The sequence below is a fragment of the Apteryx rowi genome, unplaced genomic scaffold (assembly GCF_003343035.1).
Source record: "Apteryx rowi isolate R43461 unplaced genomic scaffold, aptRow1 scaffold_394, whole genome shotgun sequence".
Taxonomy (NCBI): domain Eukaryota; kingdom Metazoa; phylum Chordata; class Aves; order Apterygiformes; family Apterygidae; genus Apteryx; species Apteryx rowi.
This window is the reverse complement of record NW_020450463.1, coordinates 162927-175250: the sequence shown is the minus strand read 5'-3', so window position 1 is coordinate 175250 and position 12324 is coordinate 162927. Positions and strand designations below refer to the sequence as shown.

General features: G+C 41.3%; 1 protein-coding gene across 1 annotated transcript in view; it reads left to right on the top strand.

The window, feature by feature from the left end:
* FER1L6 (fer-1 like family member 6) overlaps positions 1-12324 on the top strand; it is a 68653-nt gene that overhangs the window by 19401 nt on the left and 36928 nt on the right. The window contains exons 12-19 of the mRNA XM_026074647.1: positions 1292-1481; positions 3692-3812; positions 4898-4998; positions 5647-5737; positions 6996-7115; positions 8247-8399; positions 9757-9943; positions 10506-10630. Coding sequence (XP_025930432.1) covers positions 1292-1481; positions 3692-3812; positions 4898-4998; positions 5647-5737; positions 6996-7115; positions 8247-8399; positions 9757-9943; positions 10506-10630 — 1088 coding nt within the window. The remainder of the gene's footprint in view (positions 1-1291; positions 1482-3691; positions 3813-4897; positions 4999-5646; positions 5738-6995; positions 7116-8246; positions 8400-9756; positions 9944-10505; positions 10631-12324) is intronic.

The following is a 12324-nucleotide window of genomic DNA, read 5'->3' as shown; positions in this document are numbered from 1 at the left end:
CCTCCTGGTAAATCCTGTTGTCTTTCTGTGTGAAGCAGAACTGTACCGTGTAGGGTCCTTCCCATGGTGGGCTGAATTGTCCCTGAAAGCAGACTAAAGAGAAAATGAAGACATTTCCATAAGCATTGACTGAATATTTTCAAAGCAGAGGAAATTTCCCTGGAGAGAGAAGCATTAAATGGCCTTATTTCCCTTGCAGCAGTTTGCTCATCTCTGTATTAGCCCCATTAGAGCCCAAGTGCACAGTAGCCTTCTGGCACTTGCTGTCTTTGCATCTGTGTACCTGGGTGCATGCAGTTGTGGGGGGCTGTGCATGGAGAGATCTCCATGACGAACACAGATCAGTGTGTGATACTGCTTCACGCTGAAACCTTGGTGAGAAGCAAGGCTGGAATAACAAGAAACTCATTTGTATACTTGGGCAAGTAATGATACTGCTGAAATTAATAGTGAAGATGAGTCTGGCTCTGAAGTCTGGACCTGAACATCTGCCAGCTTCCTCTACAGTTGAAATTTGGGACCAAATTCAGCAAATGACCATTATTTACACAAAGGGCTGAATCAAAATTGAGATCAGGTTGTTGTATGGGGTGATTCAGCACATCCCTCTCCCCCAGTGAGTGTTTTCTATCTAACTCTAATAAAATCTATAATTGCCAGTCTGATAGATGCACCTCTTTCCTAGTGCCTTTTAAGGCAAATTGCTATCAGAGAAGACGGCTGTACTGTTAGCAGAACTATCCAGCCTCAGGCATGAAGCTGAGTCCTCAAAGTGTTGTTATTAGTAAAGGCTCCTCTGCAACCCTACTGTGCTAAATTTGCTTGGCTGTAAAAAAGCTTTAGCACTTCTGAGATCAGACTTTGTAATATAAAAAAGAGACACAACTGCTATTTAAATCAAAAACACATAGAGGCTTCTGGTTCTAGAAATACCAGGAATTTCTCTAGCAAGCAGCAGAAGATCCCATGGTCTTCCTGGGGCCAGCAACGAGAGGATCACATCACTTAGGCAAGGGAGTAGAAGTCATGACTTAGTCAGGGGTAGTATGTGTCTGAGTACTGCTGGGCAGGGCGGGTAAAGAAGCACGGCTCTGCTGTGCAGTCTGAACAGAGAGCGGGACTGACATACCCTGCAGGACCTTTATACACTGTGGTAGGGCCAGAACAGCTAATGAACAGGAGGTGACAAAGATTTTCAACTGGTATTATTGTTCTTTCCCTTTTTTAAGCCTTATTGAGGTTCGTAACCTCCTATTCATTCGTCCCTTCTTTGGTCACCCTGTGCCTCTAGGCAACTTTGGAAATGTTACTGAGGGAGCGGCAGCAGGCACTGGAGGGAAAAAGAAGGCACATGGTGATGGAGAAGTGGAAGAAAGTGACCCTTTGCTCCATGAGGGGAAGGATGAAATTTCTTGTGACCTTGGAGTACCGCTGATATCCACCACACACCCCGAGAAGCCACTAGTCACAGATGGGAACAGGTGAGGAGCTGTGTTTCGAAGCCTCACTGCACAGAACTCTGAGAAATTTAAACATGAATTTGTGTTTAGATTCTGAACCTCCACAAAGTCAAAAAATATTTTCATCCTTTCTTGCGATCAATGGTTCAATCAAATTAAATAAGAATTAGTGAAACAAAACAAGAATGAAAATACCATGGTAGAAATTTTCACTTCTGCAGCAAATTGTTGCTTCTCCTCATTAACAATACTGCGGATTTGGGTACATGCTGGTTTATTATCCTCCATGGCAGACTAYGGGATTTTTAGTTTTTCCCTTAGCAAGAATTTAGATTTAAAGAACTGTTGTAAAAGAATGAATCATACTTCAAATGTGCAATTTGCTTTTTGGCTCACTCCAGTATTAAAGCTTTCCCTCGTTAAGGACCCTTTTTCCTCAGATTTATGGAGATGTAAAATGTTGTGTCTTTTTTCCCCCTCTTGTGCTGTCTGTAACTGTTTGGCCAGCCACAGATGCCATATAGTGACTTTATGACCATCGCCTCATATTGGAATCTTACTGGTCTCACCACAGGCTATTTTTAGCACTAATCAGTTCTTAATTGGATATTCAGTAGATTAAATAAACACTACATCTTGCTATCATAAATGAACAGTGGAAAACAGTAACAGAAGCCCTTTTTGGAGATTAAAGCCACTAGTTAATTAAAAGAACAGGCAGAATAATAAGACTACCAAAACGATACTGTGAAATTGGTAGGGATTTTTCCTATTTATATCAAAATATATAGCAAGGATAAACTAACAATGAAAAAAATGGTCCCTCCCAAATCTCATAGAGGGAATAATAGACAGGAAAACTCAATCCTTACGAGCTATTTCATGGCCATATAATTTCCTCAATAACAAATTCCGTGAAAGGACTTATAAGCTCTGTGAAGTCCTGGCAGTGGGCAATAGCTGGATTGTTCTTCCCTACCATGAAACCACCGAATGTATGATTGCCCAAGACCTGTGTGGCACTACTACTCACAGAATTTGATGAATAATACTCACTTTGCTGTGGGTTATTTAGGAGAGAGTAGACAGGAAATTCTATTTCTCTTTTGATATCCCATAGGACAATCAAATGAGGTTGTAGAGAAGATGATTGTCATCTCTTTCAAACAGAAAAACTCCTGTAGAAACCTATTAGCGGTGCATGGAAACTAGAAGTTATGGCTAGGATTGTCAAGAGTGACAAATGATTTGGTTTCTCTGGGCTTCATTCAGTGGTTAAACATGTGCCCAGTTTTATCTGAAATGATCTAGGGTATCTGAGGCATCTGTACAAGTAGATATGACACAGGACTGCTGAGACATCCAGTCCTTTCTGGGCCCACATGGGTTTAGGCAACTCAGCCTTTGGGCTCTGGATTTCAGGAGCTGGATGATCAAAACTTTCTAAAAATTTGCCTCTGCTCAGATAGACATACTGAAATGGGAGAAGTCAAGTCTCCTCTCCATACCAAGCACTTTTGCCTTTCTTGGGTAACACAACTTCTCCCAGAACCTCCTTGCAACTATTCTTTCTGCCAGCCGTTGAACAAGGTCTTGGTAGTGAAGAGCAGGACCCTCAGGAAATTTTATTCTTTATTTTCTGTGGGGAAATATTGAAAGATCACAAGAAGAATACACACAAGAAATATCTCTGTGGTACAGCTTCTTCTGTGCTGCAGAGCATGTATTGGTGGCACAGCACTGGAGCCATTCCCAGAAGAGCATAGAGCAGCTGATAGACCTCCATTTTCATTAAGGAGCTCTCCACTGTCCCACCATTAGGGACAGGGAAGATGATGGGGCCTCTGCTGTTAAATAGTACRCTCTGAGGAGGTGACCAGATTTTACTCTTTGCTCCCTTTCGTGCTGTGCGTTGTATCCCTATTGCTTCCCACCCACAACACCACGTTTCAGAGCTTCTCTGCATGCCTCTTTGCTTGGCTTTTTCCCCGCCCTGGAAAGCGTTAACATTAGATCCACTGGCTGCCAGCTTTTTCTCTTCAGGAACTTCACAGGTAGCGTAACAGATATTTGCATTCATTCTTCTCATGTATTTACTGGGCAGCATGTGTGAACACATCCTGTGGCATCTTCAGTTTCTGTGCTTTGAGAGAACATCAAAGTGTTTTTCCTTCCAGTGCCTCCCCCAAACTCCCTACTCCTATGCTCTGCTCTGTACTTTATTTTCACAGGAACTATCAGTACCTGCCATATGATGAGCGGAAGCCCTGCATCTGTGTCAAGAGCTACTGGGGAGACCAGACCTTTCGTCTGTACTCTTCCAACACTCTTGAGAAAATGGCAGATCACTTGGTAAGTTGCAACCATTTTCTGAGGCTCAGGTATTCAGCAGAGTATGCCAGTGAAAGGTCATGTTCCCCAAAACATGCCTTGAAAACTCCCTCAGCTATAATCTTTGGTATTCGGTTTGTGAAAAGCAGTAGATATTAGTCCCTTCTTTTTTTCCAAATTTGCTTTTGTCTGTCAGAGCTAGTCAAATATTCCTGACCACACTTTTTAGGGGAAACTTTTTTTGGCTATAGGGCTGTCTTCTTTCCTTAAAAATATTTTATTCTTTGTCAGAACAGCAAAACATTTAAAATGTGGCATTTAGAATTGTTTTGTTTCCTATGCCTCTTCCTCTGGCATCTTCTGACCCAGTCCATATGATTTAACATGTGCTTAGGCTGGAGACACTTTCAAGGATGCTTTTAACTTTCCTAAAAACATTGATAGATACCAAAAGCTGTATAGTCTCACGAACAACAATACTGAAGTCATACTGATGCAAGCTTGTATCATGAGAAGCAAGTGGCTTATAGGCCAACATTTTCAAACCAGAGTGACTGAAAATTAAGCATCTGAATATATATAGAGAGACATATATTTGTCAGTGTATGGGAACACCCACAGGTCTTGCTGGAAATCCAGCCATTTATTTAAGTAAATGAGAACAGACTCCAGTTCTCGATGATGATAGCAGGTGTCAGGGTAGACCTGTGTATGGATTCAGGTGCCCACTAAGTTTTGAGAAGTTACACAGGAAACTTGCTAAAGCAAGCAGCAGGGCTATAAACAAAACCAAGGAGAATTATAGTTTTCTGTCTCACTAGTGGAGAATGTTTTCCACCCACTGGTCTTCTTGAAAGCAGTGAAAAACCAAAGCTGCTCCAAGCAGTAGCTGGGGAACCTCGGAAAAGGTCAAAATAAATCATGCAGTTGGAGTCTTCTCTTTGTGCGCTTCAAGCTTAGTGATATTTCAAAGGTCCTGTTTTGCYGAGTTACAAAGTCACCTCCCTCATTCTTGATAGTCATATGGTGAATAATGGTATTATAACACTGGCAGAACGACAAAGTGCCCTCCTTTACATAACAGCTTTTTCATGTCTTTTTCTTAGGAAGAGTCATTAGAACGAGTAAAAGACTTGATCAAAGTTTCAGAGATTACACCTGAGGAGAAAATGAGGAAGACCATAAATGATTTTATCCATCAAAGCAGGTAACTGCATTTACCAGAGGCACACAGAAAATCAACTTTATATGTTGCCTACAAATTCCAGGTTAGACTAGGAAGCTGGTGATAGTAAAAGAAAACACAGTGAGCTAACTGAGATTTATTTTTTTATTCTGCTATAAAAGCAAAGGGCTTCCCAAATTGCAGTATCTATTTACATGGGAAAATATTTCACTGTTATTTTCAATATTCAGTGTTGACAATAGAAAACTGACAATCATTGGCTTATTATTTTGGCTTTCTGGACTCTAAGAATAGAATGTATATGGGAATAAGTTGGAAGTAATAAATTGATAGACACACTGTAAAATTATGCAGAGTTAAAATAAAAACAAAGGATTTCACATGTTGGGATAACCCCTCTGTGGGGTCTGTGCCAGATGTTATGACTGGGCTCAAAATAGATATAGATTCTAATTTATAGATATTAACCCTGATTTATGGAATATGGTATAGAGGGTTTTTTTGCTCTTTTCTTTGACTCTTAGATAGGTGCTCAATATTTATTTTAGCCAGAGGATTTCAGCATCTCTGTCTTCTGGTTCATGCACTGCAGCAGATAGAGAACATTTCATTCCAATGTATCTTAGCAGAAATAACTCACACAAAGAATCTGTTATTGTTGTGTCCCAGGGCCTTCATTAGCAATGCTGAAAAGAAGCCCAAAGGGTTGAACTACACTGCTTTGGATAAAAAGAGACTCATGCTGTTCAAGCAAGAGCTGGTATGAATGTTTTTTCTTCAAGCATTGATGCAGTGATGTTAACCGAAAGCACGCTGGTTGTATACATGTTAATTTGTATTTGACTTCACCATACTGGAATGCTTTGTAATTAGTATGCATATAGTATCCAAGAGTACTTTTTTTTTATACTAAAGTCTGCTGTGCGTGATGAAGAGTTTTAAGATACCCTGAAATAGTTCAGAACTTGTTCTTCTTTAATAATAATGTTCTTCTTTTATAATAATGAGCTGATTTTTCTTTTTGATGTATCTTATAATGGGATGACGCTGAGTTCAATGAAATAATACCCAATTAACACTGTTGTTAGGCATTTAATTACTGTGGTGGAGCTAAATTCCAAGACTAGTAGAATCTGACATTTGGTATTCCTGGACACATGCAAATGTACACATAGATTTCAGTATGTTTTTGTGTGCTCTAGCTTGGGTCTGTTCTTTATTTACACATTACAGTATTAAGCTTCCTTTACAATGCTCTGGCACATTTTCCCTCCCTTAAGTGTTAGAGGGACGTGAGCATAAGTGAGGATCTGGATTAGGCTAAACAGAGCAAAGGAGGAATTGCCTACACTATGTGTCTTTTTTTTTAAGATTATGTCTGTCTGTCTATTACCTACCAAGGCATATTTATCATCATCTTCCATTAAAGCAGATATCTGAAATATGCCAGACGAGTCACTGCCTAAAGGCACCCATTTCTCCCCACTGTATATAAAGCAAGCTCTGAGTTCCTACATTGTTGTGGTCTAAAATTAGGAGGGATGAGATCCATTCTCAGTGAGGAATGCCAAGACACAGGATGCACATATGAATTAGTTGGGCTTAAGCATCTAACTCCGTTATGGGCAGTGAGGCCCTAGTCACCATCTCAAGGAAACTGGTGAGAAGAAACCAAACTGGACACAGGCCTTTTGCACATATATTARCTTTGTCTTCTGTTTGCAGCACAGCATTCAGTGGTGCCTTCTCTCAGGTCTAAGGTCCTATAATTCTAGGTAGTAATCACACATCTCTTGAGACTTACATAAATCCGGTATACATACAGACAAAAAGAAGGTGGGGGACACTCAGCTCCCAAGAGTTAATTCCTTTCTGTTGTGACAAAGATGATTGTAACCTTGAACCTTTCTCTAGCTTTTTTTTTTTAAACTTGAATCTAAAACTGTTTTCTACTTCTGTGTACAGTTGAAACTGCATGRTAATGCATACAAAATACATGTTGTCTTTCCTGGTTGCAGGAAGCAATGTCCAGTGATGCCAAGGAAATTGTTCAGCAGCAGAAAAAGAAGGTATCACTGGAGGAAATGATGCACGAGACTCAGATCTTTATAGATAAAATTCGATTCTTGGTTGATGAGGTAAATCACACAGAAATTCAAATAAGTTTAAAATCCAGGGCTAGACTTTGATTTTCATAGTCCCATGTGAATAATAAGCCCTGACCTAGTTATCTAAAGAGTTATCCTTTGGATATCTGGCCCCAAACCTATTTTGCAATTCCTGGAGTTCTTAATGGACTGGTAGAAAACAAAAGGCTAGGCTGTAAGGCCAGGGCTTTTTTGTTTCTTTGTTTTTAAAAAAAAGTCATCCTATATCTGCTCTGGTCGTTTGGAGACAGCCTGCTTTCTGATCTGAATTCATGTCTCCGCTTGTATGGACACACTGACTTGGACTGGCGTGAGCTCAGGGGTCTCTACACTATCCTTCACTGTGTAGACACTGTATACACATACTATTAAGCTTCAAGATAACATAAGAACATATCTGGTCAGACCAAAATCCAGCTGGTCAAGTGTTCACTGCCGGAGAGTGGTCTGCTGGCAAATCCAGGCACTGTGTCTGCACTAGCAAACTAAACAGGGCTTAGAGAGCAAGTGGCATGGCCTGGCGTGGTTTGCATCCTGTGGCCAAACTCTTTCCTTCCCAAAACAGAGTGATATTGTCCATAGGGTCTCCTGGGAACAGCCCTTGGCTGGCTCTTTGCTTCAAACCACGCTCAGGCTTTTCTTGGGGAAATGTTATTAGGAGCAGGGCAAAGCCATGCCATGGAGCATCCTAACAAGCAGAATAGATGATCCTGTGCCAGCACCTGAGTTTGTCCCTGGTTCCTTTTGATTTGCTGATATAAATGAAGCTGGTGATACTTCCCCGGTAGGTACTTCCAGCTTCCACTCTCTGTGGCTAAGGGACTTCCTGAACCAGGGTCGCACRCAGATTTTTAGTTTTAATTTCCCCTGAAATTTCACTCTGTGGAGCGAGTACTCCCTCAGCACCCCCACAAAGCACTCACCTTTGGCTCTGATTAGGAGTGGAGGTTTGGACTGCAACGCGTGAACTCACAGCCTCTCCCATTTGGAGCACACATGTGCCGCTCTGCCGGAGAAGTGAGGGAGTTGGCTCTTGGCAGCTAGTGTTTTAACAAACTGTGATGGTGGTGGCTTGCAGAAAGAATCCGGTTTGCTAGTTCAATATTCCTTGTCATTTAATAGCCACAGAATACAGTGCCTGACGTGTTCATCTGGATGCTCAGCAACAACAAAAGAGTCGCGTATGTGAGAGTGCCAGCAAAAAATATACTCTATTCCCCAATGAAAGAGCAAAGAGGCAAGGACTGTGGGAAGATTAAAACCCATTTCCTGAAAGTAAGTCTGGGACTTCCTCTGAACATACGTAACTCTCTGGGAAAACTTGGTATTCACATTTCACCCAGGGTTTGTATTTTACATGTTAGTCTTTGTAATGTACTAAAAATGTATATGTTCTTATATCTTCCATCTTTTATTAATGCTTACTTCTTCTATTTATGCTTGTCCTCTTTTAACCACAACATCACGGCAAGGCTCTCGGTGTCTGAGTGATTCATTCCTTTGCTGCTTGTTATAGCAAGATCTGTGGTTTGTCTGTAGATATATATATAAACAGACAGAAAAAGCACAGCCTCTTTCCTGACAAAGACATCAAAAAGCAGCACATGAAGCCCAGGAGGAGCTTGGTGAGAGATGAGCATGTACTCAGCTCGGATAACAAAGAAACCTAGATATTCAGATGTACTATAGCAGTTTATGTCTGCTACTTGAAATGTGTCTAGGTGTTTGTAGTACATGTCCACAATATTGCATAATATTACTTATTTTGAAGGAAAGTTTTAGTGGATATCATACTCCTACAAAGGCAATATGACCTGCAGTACCCAGCAGTGGAATATTATGCAGTGGAATTGTTACTATGACCAGAAGAAAAAGCCTGAACAATATTAGGCAATAGTAACTTCATATAGCAACTTTTTAGCAGCTTTTCATCTGGATTGGTTGGGAGCACTCCCATAAAGCATAGCTAAAGAGCAGATAGAAATACCTAACCTCTTGAAAATTGTCATGGGTATTTGCTAAGCACAGTACTCTTTGCCTGTATAAGCAAAAAAAATACTGTAATTCATTCTCCAGTCACATCCATAGCAAGAATTACCTTAGGAATAGATAATATAAAACCGTGAATTAAGCAGACCTAGATTAAGTTAGAGGGGAGAAGAAGGAAATATTATTGCTATTTTTTGTCAAGACTARTAATATTTTATATTGGAATGTATTTTCTGACCTGCACCATGAAATAATATTTTTAGTAGTGCACAGGACCAGCTATCAGAGACCAACAAAACTGCATGCAGTGTAAAGTGSGCCAAAGTCTGAGGAAAGTAGGATATCAAATAGCATTGACATGCTTGCAGCTGTTAACTAGTTTGCACAAACCTGTGCATACTAGCCAGTGTGCCATTTATGCAGGCCTTCAACTGAGTCAATTAGCCATTGCTTCCCTAAGAATCACAGACGTTCCTTGTGCTAAATGGGTCCCAGGGCCACCCACTGTGGAGACATGTCATTTATCAGTTTATCAACTCCATGAATGCTCCTTTATTTTAGTAGCCTACTTTTTCTTGACAGGACTCAGCATTCAGTCATCCCCCTATCTTGAGCTTGCTGATGACGGGTGTTTTTTCCTCAGTTACCAGGCAAACGCCCGCCAGGCTGGAATGTGCAAGCAAAAGTAGACACCTACCTGTGGCTTGGACCTGCCAGATATGCCCAGAGCATCATGGAGAACTTGCCTGTAGGWTATCAGACAGAAACACCATCCAACACCAGCCCAGGGCACAGCACGGTGCATCCACCTGCCTGCCTGCTGTATGAAAGTAAGACACTGTTTCTTCTGYATAGTAGCAATGTAGGAAGGGTTGTAAGAAACACATGGCCTAAATACCTCTAATTTCGAGGGCTGCAACACCTTTGCTTAAAGTAACTGTTTCAAGATTATCATTGTTTAGCATCTTCTGATCACAAAAGACCAGTGTCATTGCTGAGTCCTCAGTCCTGCCACTGACAAAGAGAGAAGGGAACTGTTATCTTATATTTTCTGTTCCCCATCCCACAGTTCTGTCTTCTCATCATGAGGAAGCATCCCTCAGGTCTCCTGATGGAGCTACCTTGTTGAATATCTAGTAGGTAAACAAGTGTCGGGAGATAAAAACTGGCAATTAACAATCTTGCAGTAAAGACTTCTCAGGCATTGATTTTAAGTGAACACCGGAGTCTTACTTCTGAATGTATCAGGTGTTTCATTAGAGAAATGGTGCTAGCAACAATTCCCCTTGTCAGACTCCTGGTTGGACGGCGGGTGGTTGAGCTTCCGCTCCTACATACATGCTGTATCATTTCCATGAAGCTGACATTACTGTTTTCATTGTAATGACATAGCCCAGCACCAATTCCAGCTGAGAGCCCACATGTATCAGGCGAGGGGGCTCATTGCAGCTGACAGCACTGGACTTTCCGACCCCTTTGCAAAAGTTACTTTCACGTCACACTGCCAGACCACGAAGGTAAGTTGCAAAGTCCCTTTCAGTAAATGTCAACAGTTTTCTCAATCAAGCTGTGAAAAGGAAAAAATCTTGGTTTTGCAAGGAAACACCTAGCAAGAAAAGTTAGATGCCTGCTATTAAAGAGCAATTCCTGACAGTTCACTGTGAGCAAGGCAAATGTGTAAGCGCAGCCGGCTACTCTAATGGGAGGTGCAGTAACATTGTTCATCTCAGCTCCTTTAGATGTCAGGTTCTCTGGGTCTACTGGGCCTCTGTAGCAAGTGAATTACCTTTCTCTCCATCTCTTTCTTTTGAGTTTGGGCCATTGTCATTGCTTGGTGTGAGGATGATCCTCCATGGTTCTCTTTTATCTATACGTGCAATGATAGAGGAAAGGAAGAAGAAGAGCTTTATATGGCTTCTGTAGCCATAACAGTAGGTCAGTATTGGTCTTGGTGATGGAATTCAGCAGTGCACAAGGATGGTTTTAGGGTGGCAAAGTTGAAATGAGCTGAAAGTGTAGTGAGATGTGAGACCCGCACCCCTTAAATGCTGCAGAAGTGTGGCCATGGGGAATGGTCTCACCTTTCTCTCAGGCATTTCCAGGGGGTGAATGGTCAGCATGTGGGCTTTCAGTGGAGCCTCTAGAGACAGTGGAGGAACTTCCACACAGCTCYTGCAAGAGGAGTTGAAATACGGCCCTGACAAATGAGCAGGAAGAGAGTCCATCTCAGAACAGGACGACTGACTTTCAAAGGTCCTGAGCCCTCTACAACTGTCCTAGATTTCAAATGGAGTTTGGAGCTCTGAAAATTAGGTCATAAGCAGAATATGCTGGGCCAAATATGGTCTCCCCTGGGGAAAAAAGTATATACAAAAACACTCACCCAACCCCTCTCCCCCAAAAAGCCTCCACAGAAGACTGTTTAAATTTAATTAGCAGGTGTCTATTCTTGAATACTCCTAGTGAATGCATGACAGCGTCTGCTGTGCTCTAAGGAGCTCATCATCAGAGGCCCGTGGAGTTGCACAAGTGTGAAAAGGCACCTGTTAGCTCTGCGGCACCTTGAATTTGCTGATCATGTGCAAGATGGAAAGACCTGACTTAGAACATAACCCAGCTGTAATTTCTGGGCTGTCCTCACTGTCCTTGTAAAATGATCTCTAACACCTTTTGTTTGGCAGAAAGTTCTGCAGCGTATATTAGGGGAGGGAGAAGCAAAAAAACCCTTTCTCTGCTGGAAGCTGTGAGTGCCTGATTGTGCTGCTTTTACCTCGAGAGTATGAACTGATGTTTTTTCTTCAATGATGTGATTCTAACTTCTAATAGAAGCTGGTGAATAAAGCTAATGAAGTTAGTGTTTAGATGCACCAGATTCAGGAAAGTAGAATGTGGCCCAGGAAGACAGCATTTTATGGGCACAGAAGTGTAAAGTTTATTCACCGCCTGAATAAAATACTGCAGGCAGTAACTTGCATGTTTTTGGAAGATCGTCAGCCAAGTGACGATAAACTGTAGTCAAAAGCCTTATTTCCATTGAAAAGAATGATAGAAGGTTATGAGTCATTTTGCAGTTGGCATATTTTTTCCTTTTTAAATGTTATCTTTGTTAAATATATTTCCTGCCTAGGCAGTTAAAACATTATCTGTGATGAAATTCCATAAGCATCCTTGTACGTTAAAGTATAACAAACTAAAAACTAGTGATTTATTA